This window comes from Rutidosis leptorrhynchoides, chromosome 3 (assembly GCF_046630445.1).
Source record: "Rutidosis leptorrhynchoides isolate AG116_Rl617_1_P2 chromosome 3, CSIRO_AGI_Rlap_v1, whole genome shotgun sequence".
NCBI lineage: Eukaryota > Viridiplantae > Streptophyta > Magnoliopsida > Asterales > Asteraceae > Rutidosis > Rutidosis leptorrhynchoides.
Window position 1 is genome coordinate 311,864,236 of NC_092335.1, and position 15,586 is coordinate 311,879,821.

Below are 15,586 nucleotides of genomic sequence, written 5' to 3' on the forward strand. Positions count from 1 at the left end.
TATAAAATTTTCGTAGCTACAACAAGTAAAATTTTCCAATTTTGTTTTACCCATAACTTCTTTGTTTTAAATCCGTTTTGAGTGATTCAAGTTGCTATGGGTTCATAATGAACTGTAATTTATGAAACTAAACAGAAAAATTATAAGTTTATAGTCAGAAATACAAGTTACAAGTCATTTACTAAAGTGGTAGTCATTTTCGTCGTAAGAACGACATCTTGATGACCATTTTGAAAAACTTTTTTCCACTTTGAGTTTAACCATGATTTTTGGATATAGTTTCATGTTCATAAGAAAAATCATTTTCCCAGAAGAACAACTTTTAAATCAAAGTTTATCATAGTTTTTAATTATCAAACCCAAAACTGCCCGCGGTGTTACTACGACGGCGTATGTCCGGTTTTACGGTGTTCTTCGTGTTTCCAGGTTTTAAATCATTAATTTAGCATATCATATAGATATAGAAAATGTGTTTAGTTGATTTTAAAAGTCAAGTTAGAAGGATTAACTTTATTTACAAACAAGATTAGAATTAACTAAACTATATTCTTGTGATTACAAGTTTAAATCTTTGAATAAGATAGCTTTATATGTATGAATCGAATGATGTTATGAACATCATTACTACCTTAAGTTTAGTAGGTAAACCTGCTGGAAGTGACAAGAAATGATCTAGCTTCAAAAGATTCTTGGATGACTTGAAAGTTCTTGAAGAAGAATCATGACACGAAAACAAGTTTAAGTAAGATTTGTGCTCGAATTAAGATTGTTATAGTTATAGAAATTGAATCAAAGTTTGAATATGAGTATTACCTTGAATTATAGAGATAACCTACTGTAAGTAACAAAGGTTTCTTGATCTTGGATGATTACTTGGAATGGATTAGAAAGCTTGGAAGAAATCTTGCAAACTTGAAAGTGTTCTTGGTTTTATGAAACTAGAACTTATAGAATATATGAAGAACACTTAGAACTTAAAGATAGAACTTGAGAGAGATCAATTAGATGAAGAAAATTGAAGAATGAAACTGTTTGTAGGTGTTTTTAGTCGATGGTATATGGATTAGATATAAAGGATGTGTAAGTTTCTTTTCATGTAAATAATTCATGAATGATTTATAATATTTTTTGTAATTTTGTGAGTTATTTCATGCTAGTTGCCAAATGATGGTTCCCACATGTTTAATGACTCACATGGGCTACTAAGGAGCTGATCATTGAAGTGTATATACCAATAGTATATACATCTAGAAGCTGTGTATTGTAAGAGTACGAATACGGGTGCATACGAGTAGAATTGTTGATGAAAATGAATGAGGATGTAATTGTAAGCATTTTTGTTAAGTAGAAGTACTTTGATATGTGTCTTGAAGTCTTTCAAAAGAGTACTAATACATCTAAATACACTACATGTATATAAATTTTAACTGAGTCGTTAAGTCATCGTTAGTCGTTACATGTAAGTGTTGTTTTGAAACCTTTAAGTTAACGATCTTGTTAACTGTAATTAATTCATTGTTATTATACTTAAATGAGATGTTAAATTGTTATGTTAACATGATAAAATGGTGTATGAATATATCTTAACATCATATATATATATATATATATATATATATATATATATATATATATATATATATATATATATATATATATATATATATATATATATGTTAAAATACTATTACAACAATAATCGTTACGTATATATATTGTTTCGAAATTCTTAAGTTAGTAGTCTTGTTTTACATATGTAGTTCATTGTTAATATACTTAATGATATATATAATTATCATTTTATCATGTTAAATATAGTGTAACAATATCTTAATATGATACATATGTATTTAGTAAGACGTTGTTATAATGATAATCGTTATATATATCGTTTCGAGTTTCTTAACATAGTAGTCTCATTTTTATGTATATAACTCATTGTTAATATACCTAGTGATATACTTACTTATCATAATATCATGTTAACTATATATATATATATATATATATATATATATATATATATATATATATATATATATATATATATATATCTATATATATATATATATATCATCATATAGTTTTTACAAGTTTTAACGTTCGTGAATCGCCGGTCAACTTGGGTGGTCAATTATCTACATGACACTCATTTCAAATAATCAAGTCTTAACAAGTTTGATTACTTAACATGTTGGAAACATTTAATCATGTAAATATCAATTTCATTTAATATATATATAAATAAATATAAATATAAACATGGAAAAGTTCGGGTCACCACACAGTAAAATCTACGAACATTCGGCAAGACCTATCAGGTATTTTTTTAACAATACCGGGTTAGCGACCCAGGTTTGATACCAAACTTCCCTTAGAATGTTTGCTTTTACTAGCTTGTCCACTTCGGCTTTCAACCAGTCACTTCTTTAAGGTTCTATACCTCTTTTCTTTTGTCGCACATGTTATATGCTTGGATTACCATTAAGCTTATGCTCTGCGATTTCTCTTGGTACACCAGTCATGTCTGCCTTAGTCCATGTGAACACATCCGCGTTAAAGACCAATATATCACGGAGCTTGAATTTTGTTTCGTTAGATAAGCTTCCACCAATTTTAATCATTTTATCAGGGTAACGTTGATTAGCTATAATCATATAGCTATGCAGTTGTTCCACATGACTTGGTTGATGATTTGTTTGCTCCCTTGTCGAACAAATTGTGTCCTGACTTTCCAACCTGATTGTTGTAATACCTAAAGTTGTAAGGAATTTCACTAGGCCTTGTACTTTAGAAGGAATTGCTCCTAAGCTTTGTAAAGTTGTACGACTTATCAAAGCATTGTATAGGGAGTACGAGTGTACCATAAAGAATTCAACAATAGTGCTCTTAGCCATCTCCTTGTTATTGCCATCCACCAAATCTAATTCAAGTTCAATGACCCCTAATGACCACGCGGATTTTCTAGAGAATCTAGATAATGAGATTGTAGGCGCGATTAACTATGAGCGTACAGATCCTGGTAGTAATCTGAAACAATGATAATACATGATGTCGACACCACCGCCAATGTCCATATGGAGGCATTTTATTGTACAACCGCAACTTTTAATGCGCCCATTTATCTTAATTGGTGTGTCGGATGGTTCTTGCGTAGTTGTTACAAATAATATAGGAATGTTTTCTCACTCTTATGGTCTTTCTGCTTATCGTCGCTGGCCAATTCTTCCACTAGTTACCATGCTGATAACTTTTTCTACCTCTTTACCCTTTGATTCATTCTTCTTTTACCAAGGGTATTCTTTTTCCTATTTTGGCTTATCACCAGGTGGCTTGGCAGCTTTCTTCAGATGCTGTAGTTTTCCTTTCTCGAGCTCTGCAATGACCCTTTTTATTAATTACCTACACTTATTTGTCTCGTAACCAAAATCATCATGCAATTCATAGAATTTGCTCTCCGCCTTCTTCACGTATTCTGAAAGATGTGCGGGAGCTTCAAAAGTTTTATATACCGGCTCAATGGCCAACATTGCTTTTGGTGTTTTAGTGAGATCTCTGATAACTGAATAATTATCATGTTGTTACTCCTGCCTTTATAACCGCCCCGCCTCTGTTTTTACTATACTTACGGTATTTGTTGCTATTATAACTACCGCCCCATGATGGACCGTTGTTATATCTTTTCCCTGACCCCGATGACCGTCCTTCGTCACGATAGTGATCACCATCATTACTTTTACTATACGAAGAATTTTTTTTCTTAGTTATGTGTTACGTCTTCTTGAGATCGCATGTGATCGTGCGCTTCCTTCACTACTTCCACATATGTTTTTGGAACTCGTCTGTGCAACCGTTACTGTAACGACAGGTGTCTGTCGGTATCAATGCAATGGATAAAACTTGACACCTTCTGACTTTCTGGTAAGTCCGAAATCTTTGCTACTTTCTTATTGTACCTGTCAATGATCTCTCTCAAAGACTCCTTGGGTCTCTTCTTAATATCATGGCACTCAACATGTGTCCTTTTATGAGCTTGCAAGTTATGGAAATATACCAGGAAGCGGGATCTTAATTCTGCAAAACTCTTTATGCTTTAAGTTGGAAAATTATTAAACCATTATCTTGTGACTGCTTGTAGCATGATAGGGAGCATATGACATGCTGTCGAATCCCCCCAACTATGCGTTCATGCTATCCCGTTAAATCTTTGTAAAAAAATCATCTGGATTTTACAAACTATCATAGCTTTCGAAGGTCGGCGGTAATACCAGTGCTACCGGAAAAGGATGATTTGTGATATGTGATTTGAACTTTTATGTGGTAGAAGCTAATTGAAGAGATTGCTTGACCTTGTGGCCCTGCATTGTTGCAAACAAATCTAATAATTCTTACGCACGAGATGGATGATTAAAAGCTGGTGCCAGATGATGTGGGGCTACTTGCTGTAATTGAAACAACAAGTTATTTGAGCTACTAGGCTCTAAGATTGTATTGCTCAATTTTTGTGTAACTGGCGTGTGTTGAAGCGATGTTGGTGGTGCATTATCCACCGTTGGTTATGGGGATGTATAAGTCGCTGATGCATGTTACATAGTAAGTGTTATAAATGAACCACCTAGGTTTCTCAGACCCATCTTTTGTATTGCTACTTGAGCGTTTGTAGGCGTAACCCAACGTATCGGGGTTTAAGATTATATTGTTGTAAAAATCAGAATAGTTCCTACATAAGTAGTTTGCACTTTATAACATGTGGAAATAGTTTGCGTTGGTGACCCACAACTTACGTTTGTTGTCTTGACTTCAGGATACAGGGTGAAACATGACCTCACTGCAGGAAATGGGGGTAAATTTTTATTAGGTGTATACTCCTAATGGTTCTGCATCCCAGCCATATTAGGTGACTGAGCCCTAGATTTGTCTTGTATTGTCGGCCCTTGTTGTGGCTTAGATCCAACATTTTTGAGCTTGCTAGATGTTTTGATGTAGCCTTTCCCGACGTCGCCGGCGTTGGTGGGGTTTTTATTATGTTCACAGGCGTATGACAGCCTAACCCACTTGGCGAATCTGAATGTATTTGAGGCGATTGTGAACTTTCATTTCCTGTAGCCATTGATGATGATCTGAAAGTTTTGTTAAAAAATCTAAAAGTAACCAATTAACTAAATAGAAAAATTTTTAATGAAAAAACGTATAACAAACCATAAAAATGCCAATTCCAATGTATTTATTCTATAATCGTTTCCACGAATGGTGCCAATTGATCAATCATATTTTTACGGGATTAGGGTGAACCTATGCTTGAGTGTAATAATAGGGTTTAAGGACAAACAATACTCGAATCTCTCATATAAGTCATGGGTAACCCACACAGGAATCAGAATGATTCCGCCAGGGTGGCCGAATGTAAGTCCACCAACAAGCTAGCATACAGGGTTGAGTGGTCATAAGAAATGAAGGATTCATAGTTCATGGAACATACTTGAAAGTCTTAGATGAATGTGATGATTGCAAGAATGCTTATTCTTCCAATGTAGTATGCTATGTTACGTACGAAAAGGAGCTCCTAAGATTTACAAAAGAGACCGATTTGTTAGCAAAAGGGTTTCATAATAAGGTAGAGACCTTTTTTTCTTTTTTTCTTTTTTGTAAAAACAGGTTGCTAAAGTTCACCCAAGAGGCCGGTTTTGTTCCATATCCCTGAAGCCGGTTTCTATACTCAATAAAAACCTCTTTTTTTGTCATTCTGTAAAAACATGTAATTTCTTACTCTCTTCATCCCAAATCTATTGTCCCAGACAAAAAAAAACAAAAGACACACTGTTTAAGAAAAAATTGACTGACACATGTACTTTTTTATTAACTTTTCACTTTTACCCCTTACATTTTATTCATCTTTTTTGTATTACATATAAAAAGTAGGGACATAAAATATATAACTTTATCAGATTATTGTTTTTCATTTATTGAAATGAACAATTAATTTAGAATATTCTAAAAAAGAATACTGAATTATAGAATTGAGACGTACGGAGTATAAGGGTTCATATTCATTTGTGTAGTAAGTATATACTAATAATATGGTTATTTTTCTATAAAAACTAACAAAAAGCCCGTTCTACAAAGTCATGTGTGATATAATTATCTTAGTAAAGAAGGTCAATCATGATGTTAAAAAGATGGGGTAAGGGTAAATTTCCCGACGTAGTTCAGTTAGAAAGATATATAAAATGAGAGATCATATTTCACTTTCAATAGTATCACAAGAAACATAATATTAAGTGATCATATTTTATTATCCAACATGACAATGAATTCCAAACTACTGTATTAAATCAAAAATATCTGAAGTTCATGTTTTTGCTTATAAAAAAGATTTCAATGCAACACCATTTCTTCATTCCCTATGTCTTATCTAATGGAATTTCACATCTCCTTAATCCTCGTAACTGTAATTGTAACTATCTTCTTTTTGATCAAGCTAATAAATTTAAACAAAAAACCAAATTCAAATCCAACGTTCCCACCTCCTGGTCCATGGAAGCTACCTATCATTGGAAACCTATTATTCATGGTGAGTACACAACCACCACATTATGTCCTTCTAAACCTGGCTCGAAAATATGGTCCGTTGATGCATCTTCAACTTGGAGAGGTTTCCGCTTTGATAGTGTCATCACCTCAAGTGGCAAAAGAGATCATGATAACTAACGATATCGCTTTTGCAAACAGGCCAGAAATTCAAGCTAGTAAGATCATCATCTATAACAATAGCGATATTGGATTTGCTCCGTATGGTAATTACTGGAAGCAACTCAGAAAAATCTGCACCTCAGAATTACTTAGTCCCAAGAAAGTCCAGTCTTGTTTTTATATCCGAGAGGAAGAAGTCAAGATTATGATAGAATCCATTATGTTGTCATCAGGATCACCAATTAATCTTACTGAAAAGGTTTCGACGTTGGTGAATACAATAGTTTCAAGAGCCGCTTTTGGAAAGATCTACAAAGATCAAGATTTACTAGTTCAGACGCTTCATAAAGTGAGCGATATAGTAGGAGGGTTTGATTTAGCCGATTTATTTCCCTCTTACAAGTTTCTACATGTTATTACAAGGACGAGCTCGAAGTTGGCTAAAATTCATCAATATCTTGATGGTATCTTTAACAACATCATTAAAGAACATGAAAAAGACAAGAGAAAAGTTGTAGGGGTGAAAGACGGAACGGATAAGGAAGATTTGCTTGATATTCTTTTTAGACTCAAAGATAGTGGTGATCTTGAGTATCCCATCTCAGTTGACAACATCAAAGCAGTGATATTGGTTAGTATCTAAAACTTCTCAAACTGGTTGGTATCTGAACGTGGGTTTCCATTTATTTTTAGATAGCAGAGGAAAACTCCCTAGTGATTGGTCCCCACTAGCGAGTAAAATTTCCGGGTGAAGAGCCCTCAAGCGAGGAGACCAATGTATGTATTTTGGTGTGACCACTTGTAAGAGATGTAACATAGACACCTTATATATATATATATATATATATATATATATATATATATATATATATATATATAGGGGTAGGATCAAGAGGGAAGTAACTAATCGGGGGGAAGCAAATATTTTTGCTTTTTTTTTTTCATTTTTTGAAAAAATTTTATTCACGAACATTATAGATGAGATGAAAATATGAACATTTAGTAGAGACATTTTGTGATAATGTTTTTATTTTGGCGGGAAAACGCTCGAAGAAATAATATATAACAATTATCGTGTTTTTCGAGCGTATTTTGAGGTTTCACCTATTGGGGTTTAGATATTAGGGTTTAGAAATTTAGGATTTAGGGTTTAGATTTAGGATTTAGATTGAGTTTTTAACACGAACGGTTTAGAGTTTAGGGTTTAGAGTTTAGGGTTTGGTGTTTTGGGTTTATGGAATAAACCCAAAACACCAAACCCTAAACCCTAAACTCTAAACCCTAAACCCTAAACTCTAAATCGGGCTAAATTTTACTTCACAAAACATGGAAAAAAAAAACGTTCATATTCTTCACGAACAATATTATCTTGAATGTTATTTTTGTCGATCGTTTTCCCGCCTAAATAATAACATTCATCACGAAGTGTCTCTTCTAAATGTTCATATTTTCGTGTGATCTTGATGCCGGAAAAAAAAATTTTTAAAAAAAAATGAATTTTTTTTTTTTTTGCTTCCCCTTGCTTCCCCCCGATTGGTTACTTCCGCATTGATCCTGCCCCTATATATAACACGGGAAGTACAAATTGCATAAACTATATACATTAAAGTTTAGGTTATTATGAATTATTAAGAAACCACCTAATTGATATAAAAACCAAAAAAACCATTTCAACCACCACCTATTCCGTTCATACTCCCATTCCTCCGGCCAGTCCTCTGGTCGAAGACGATGTAATCCCAATGTCGAAGCCAAATGGTTCTTCGTTTACAAAGTCGAGTGAGAGTCGTGTTACCTCGTTTTTGATATTCAACTTTCCGGATTCTTGGTCTCGAGATGATTGTCGGAGAATATACGAGAACTATGGGGATCTCAATGACGTGTACTTTGCTCGGAAAAGATTGTCGAGTGGTCAACGCTTCGGGTACGTCAGATTTGGTGGCATTTCTGACATCGATTCATTCACAAAAGATCTAAACAACATTCAAGTCAACGGGAGGTGGATTCGTGCCTACAAGGCCATAGAGAGAAATGTTTCCAAAAGTGCTCGGGTTAATGGTCGAGTTTCTAACCTGACTGCAGAAGATTATGGTCGTGATTCCAAGCTGAAGATCGATGACTTTGATGATTTTCCTCATGCTCCTTGGAGTCGTGTTTCGTCAAACCCATCAATCCCGTCAAATCCAAATATTTGGGAAGGTAAATCCTTCGCAGACTCTCTTGCTGGATCTAACAAACAAACCAATTTATATCAGCACAGTAATACATACCGTATCGAGATTAAAGTCGGGGGTAAATGGATTGATTTTGACCTCCCGGAATCTGTGAACAATCATAAGCTGGTTTTCAGTTTTAACAAGGACCGATTTTCGTGGTCTCTGGTCGAAATAAATAAGTCCCGGTTCGATGATGGTGGCTCTGAGATTCAATCAGAACCAGTCAAGGGTTCTAATGTGGGTGCAAATTGTAGGTCCAATTTCAGAATGGGTCCAATTTCAGAACCAGACAATGAAGCGGGTGACAATGAAGCGTCTGGAATGGGTCCAATTTCATAATCGTCTGATGTCCAGCCTAATAAGGGTGCAAATTGTGTTGAAGATGTGAAAGTTTATCAGAACGTTAAACCTACCACATATGTCGATGATGATGATGACGTTGAAGAAGGGGAGTTCACGCCGGTGGACTGTCATGATGATGATGACGTTGATGATGATGACGGTGATGATGATGATGACGTTGATTCTGGTACTCAGTCACCGGCCGTCGGCGATGAAGAAGGGAAGACAGAGACTTCACCTGATTGTCATGACCGAGACGTGGTTGAAGGTAAAGGCTTCGAGGATAGAGAAAGTTTGCCGGTTGATTCCGGTACTCAGTCGCCGGCCGTGGACTATCCTGCCTCGATTCCTCCACCTGAATTCAAATTAAAGGGTGACCCAACCGATGTTTCCCAATCATCGAGACCTCCTTTTGCGAACATCGAGGTTACAGGTAGAGAGTTCGAGGATAGTGAAAGCACGAGTGAAAGGTTCGATGTTGAAGGTACTGTTTTTGAGGATAGGGAAAGCACGCGTGACCCTGTTTCAGTTCCCCATCCGATTTCTTTTCAACAACAAACTGGGCCAGATTCTCATAATGGGCCAGATTCTTCAAGTGGATATAATCAGGCCACTAATGGAATGGACCTGGGCTCAGACGACCGCCACCTGAGTGACCCTAGCCCAATAGAAAAAGATTGTGATGATTTACATACCTCGGTAGCTCGCTTTCGTGTTAAAAGGAAAAAAACTCTTCCTTTGATCAAAAGTCACTTTATTAAACATGTGTGGGGTCGATGTAATATGAAGCGCAACCAACGTCGAGATAAATTCCGATGGCAAGACAGATACTTTATCGATAATGTGATGAATAACGCGGAGATGGTTTGTGGTTGTTGCTCGTGTTGCTCTTCTTGTGCGTCATCGGACTCAGAAACTTAGTTTTATTAGGTTTCGTTTCGTGTGTCTTTATTACTTCGTGATTGTGTGCCCCATATAGTCGTGTTTGTGTGTGCGTTCTAATTTTGTGGTTGTATGTAGGTTCGTGTTTTTCTAGCTCCTTGCTAGGTTTTCTCGTGTACTGTTCTTTGTATAATAATAAAAATTGCTTGCCTTTCAAAAAAAAATATACAGTAGCAATGAATTATAAATTCGTGACACTCTATTAATATACTTTGATACACGTATGATGTCAACCCCTCTTTCCTTTTTAACCTTTCGTTTCTTGAGAAGGCCTAGTTTCTAGATGGATACATGGAGAGGACCTCTAGGCATTAATTTAATTGCATCAATATATTGATCACAAAAAGAAAAAACGTTATCGTATGACTGAATTGATGATGATAAAACAGAATCATGAGTTGCAAACTTTAATGATGACAAATCTAATTCTTGCTTCAGTTCATCTTAACAAAATAAAAAAGGATCGATCAATAACTCGGGTATTCCCAAGCCAGTATTTCATATGAACAATAGTTGTTGGTATTTCTTCAAAAAGAGAAAATGATGAAATTACTCTTTGATCTCTTCAGATTTGTATTCTTTTTCTTTTTCTTTTTAATTTGGCCGTGACTACCTAAAATAAGCTAAGTCAATTCAAAAAGTTATCAAAATTGAACTAATGACGTAATTTATGCAGGATGTCTTTATTGCTGGAACTGATACTTCAACATCAATTGTGGAATGGGCCATGTCCGAAATCATAAGGAACCCTGATGTCTTGAAAAAAGCACAAGCTGAAGTGCGAGAAGTTTTTAAGGGAAAAGAATCGGTACAAGAAAATGATATACAAGAATTGAAGTATCTAAAGCTGGTGATCAAAGAAACTATGAGATTGCATCCCGTCGTTCCATTATTGCTTCCTAGAGAATGTCGTGAAAATTGTGAGATTAACGGATATGTCATACCTGTAAAAACAAGGGTCATAATTAATGCATGGGCTCTTGCAAGGGATCCTGAATTTTGGCAGGATCCAGAATGTTTTCTACCCGAGAGGTTTGTAAACAGTAGTATTGATTTCTTTGGAAAAAATTTGGAGTATCTTCCATTTGGGGCCGGAAGGAGGATGTGTCCGGGTAGTTTTTTTGGTTTGGCGACAGTTGAAATTATTTTATCTCATCTACTCTATTACTATGACTGGAAAATACCTAAAGACATAAAGCCAGAAGAATTGGACATGAGTGAGACTCTTGGAGCTGCTTGCAGGAGAAAAAATAGTTTGTATCTAATTGCCACTCCTTATAATCCACTTTGAAAAATCAAATTATGCTTCTTCTATGTATGCCCTTTTTGAGTAAAGAGTTGCCATAGCGAAGCTTTTATTAATGAATAATAAAAGAATTACAATGAAGAGCAAGAGTTATAAGCACACCTTATAGCCTCATAAACACAAAGAAACGTAAACTAAAGTGAAATTAGACTAAAGATATCAAAACATAAGCAAGCCAAATAGAATAGCTAAACTAATTTTTGGAAATTTTGGTCAAATAAAGTGTGTTTTTAACCAAGTTTACACACATTTTAATATATGATAATGCATTATATATTAGGTTTTCACTCCAAGCTATGTTAACATCTTGCGTGTACTTTTTACTCCTTTGCCTACGCGCGCATAGGGGGTGGTGCAGTTATGGAATTCGGGCTAGGAAATTTTCTGAAACAATGCGTGCCTGCGAACACGAATGCAGCTTCGAAAATCCGGGCTTGTGCGAGCCGGTTTTTGCAATACATTTATTGACTTTCCGGTCAAGAAAAACGTTTTCCTTTTTTCCAAGAAAACTATTTACTTGTTCACCAAGAATGAATCGTTTCCTTTTTGGTAGATTTTGTAAATCGTTTCCTTTTTAAAGGGATTACGTTTGCACTATAAATACCAAGCCTATGGTATTGAAAAAAGCACCCACAAAACCAAAATCTTCTCTACACACACATAAGAAAAACGCAGCTAGCATTCACCTACGGATTTGAGGTTCTCTGATATGCTCTCACAAACATACATAATTTCTTTTATATTTATATTCAAACTTGGACTCAACTATGTAACAAGCATTCGAGAAACAATAACTCGGTAGTTGTAATTAGCAAGATTTCCATTTAAGATTCGTCCCAAAAGAGCGGTAATTGCTAGTTGAATCGATTGAAACTCATAATCATTCTAAAGTTTGTTTGGTTGGGGGTTTTATATTTTGAGATAATAAGAAAAACAATTGCAAATTAACTAAAAACTAGAAATGATTAAGTAGTTATCAATAATAAAAGCATGCACACTTGACTGAAGCATTCAGATTGTTCTTTTGTTCACTTAAGATCTAATTGTGTTCAAACTTTGTACTAGTATCCCTACTAGATGTTCTAATGATCAAATTAACACATGCAAATTCCCATAACCTTATATCGATTAGATCTAGTTGAATCATCCAATTATCATTAGTACTTAGCTTGGGTTAAAGTCCCCTAAAACCCTTTGGTGATCAAAATCCCTTAAGAAAACCAAACTTCACTATTTTGACTAAGAACCAATTGAAAACCAATCCAAATCAAGAAATCAATCCCTTAAAATTCCTAATTTGATTGTCTAGATCACCTAAGTGTTGAAGTACAAGTTGCTTCACTAATCAAATCCTTAACAGAAGCTACACAACTAATATAATCAAAGTAAACCAAAACAAAGATAGCAAAGGATCTTTTAGCTAATTCTAACAACAAATCATAATCATCAACTGATAGATTCATCCAAACACAATCAATAACATAAATATGAACAATCCTTAGCTTACAAGCTTCATAATCAAGTGTACAACTCAAAATCTAGCCAAACATGGATAGAACAAGAACAATACAAGTAATAGAAGTAGATTCAAACACCATTATACAATAATAAAGATAAGATTGTACCAAACTTATGAAAATTACAAATTGAACTAGATGAAGAAGAAGAAGATGATGAAGAAGAACAAGCCCTAGATCTTGAGCTAGCCTCTAATCCTTGATGTAGATGTTGAAAATTGATAGAAACTTGATGAAAACCTTAATTATCCAGCTACCAAACCCTAATTACTACACTATGTGATGTTATGAGCTGTTATCTAACTATATGAGAAAAACCCTCATCTTATTCTATTTATACTCCTTCACAAAAACTGCCCAGAATTACCCAGTGGAACGTCGTTCTTCTTTCAAGAACGTCGTTCTGGTGGTCGTTCAACTGGAATGTCGTTCCAATAAATAGGAACGTCGTTCCTAATTCGTCCTCTAAGTGCCCAAATTTTCTATTTCCATTACTTTGTAATGGGACGTCGTTCTTGGCTTGGAATGCCCTTTTTCTCCAGGTGGAACATCGTTCTAGGTTTTGGAACGCCGTTCTTTTGAGTGGAACGCCATTCTGGATATCGGGAACATCGTTCTTAGGCCATTTCCAACACTTTGAAGTTTTCTTGATCTTTTTCACACACATTGCTCAATTTTACACCAAATTCATAACCAAAACTGCAGTAGCACTCATAACGCGACTAATCCCAATTTCTTTACTTTTAAAGCACAAATGCTATAAAAAAAACCGAGTAGAATGAGGTAGATATTGCGTGAGAAACATTGTGTATTTGAGCAATATCAAACCCCCTACATTTGAACCTTGCTTGTCCTCAAGTAAGCATAACAACAAACAAGACTTGGAGAAACGCCTCTAGCAAATATGAACAAGCTAATGAATTCAACGAAAGTGCAAAAGTTGAGTAATAAGGGATACCTCTATGAGTATGCACTTTGAAGGCTCAAATGTCCTCCAAATACTTGCGCTCGCCTAGGACCAAGCATTAATCTCCTCCTCTTCTTCTTTCACAAACCATCAAACTTCAAACTTATTGCTTCAAACAACTTCATCTCATCAATTGGGCAATGGTGGGGTGGCAATCCTTGACCATGTCTTCAAATAAAAATCAAAAGATACACCACTCCTACAAATTAAGCTTCATCTGTAGTGACCCGAACTTTTCCATGTTTATATATTAAATGAAAACTATATTTGCATGATTAAATATTTCCAACATGTTAAGCAATCAAACTTGTTAAGACTTGATTATTTGAAATGAGTTTCATGTAGACATTTGACCACCCAAGTTGACCGGCGATTCACGTACGTTAAAACTTGTAAAAATTATATATATATATATATATATATATATATATATATATATATATATATATATATATATATATATATATATATATATATATATATATAGTTAACATGATATTATGATAAGAAAGTATCTCACTAGGTATATTAACAATGAGTTATATACATAAAATGAGACTATTGAATTAAGGAAACTCGAAACGATATATATAATGATTATCGTTATAACAACGTCTTACTAAATACATATGTATCAAATTAAGATATTAATACACTATGTTTAACATCATGAAATGATAATTACATATATCATTAAGTGTATTAACAATGAACTACATGAGTAAGATGAGACTACTAACTTAAGGATTTCGAAACAATACATATGTGTAACGATTATCGTTGTAATAGTATTTTAACATATATATATGATGTTAAGATATATTCATACACCATGTTATCATGTTAACATAACAATTTAACATTTCATTTAAGTATAATAACAATAAATTAATTACATTTAACAAGATCGTTAATTTAAAGGTTTCAAAACAACACTTACATGTAACGACTAACGATGATTTAACGACTCAGTTAAAATGTATATACATGTAGTGTATTTAGATGTATTAGTACACTTTTGAAAGACTTCAAGACACATATCAAAGTACTTCTACTTAACAAAAATTCTTACCATTACATCCTCATACATTTCCATCAACAATTCTACTCATATGCAACCGTATTCGTACTCGTACAATACCCAGCTCCTGGATGTACACAATATTGGTATATACACATAAAAATCTGCTCCTTAGTAGCCTTAAATGATTAAGGAACATGTGGAACCAACCATTTGTCAACTAGCATGAATTATTTAGCAAGAAAACAAACATAAGAATTTTTTCTTTCTTTATAATGATTAAAAACGTTTTTATGATTTCACCTCATTTTTTCATTCCGTTTTCTCATACTTACACTCCAAATTCTCTCTCAAAATATTCCTAACATCATACTTGATCATCTCCAATCATTTTCATCAACTTTTATCTTTAATTACAAGCTTTAATCATCATAAAAACAACCATTCAAGAACACTTCAATAAATCTTTCAAACTTGCTAGATTACTTCTAAGCTTTCAAATCCATTCCAAGTAATCATCCAAGATCAAGAAACTTTTGTTAATCTCAATAGGTTTTCATTCTAAATCAAAGGTAAGAATCATAT

General features: G+C 34.2%; 1 protein-coding gene across 1 annotated transcript; it reads left to right on the forward strand.

Moving 5' to 3' along the window:
• The first annotated feature begins 6,445 nt into the window (after nt 1-6,445).
• LOC139901074 (premnaspirodiene oxygenase-like) lies at nt 6,446-11,481 on the forward strand. The gene is made up of 2 exons (XM_071883813.1): nt 6,446-7,321; nt 10,867-11,481. The coding sequence occupies exons 1-2, from the start codon at nt 6,569-6,571 to the stop codon at nt 11,479-11,481; spliced, it is 1,368 nt and encodes a 455-aa protein (XP_071739914.1). The 5' UTR covers nt 6,446-6,568.
• Nucleotides 11,482-15,586: the final 4,105 nt, after the last annotated feature.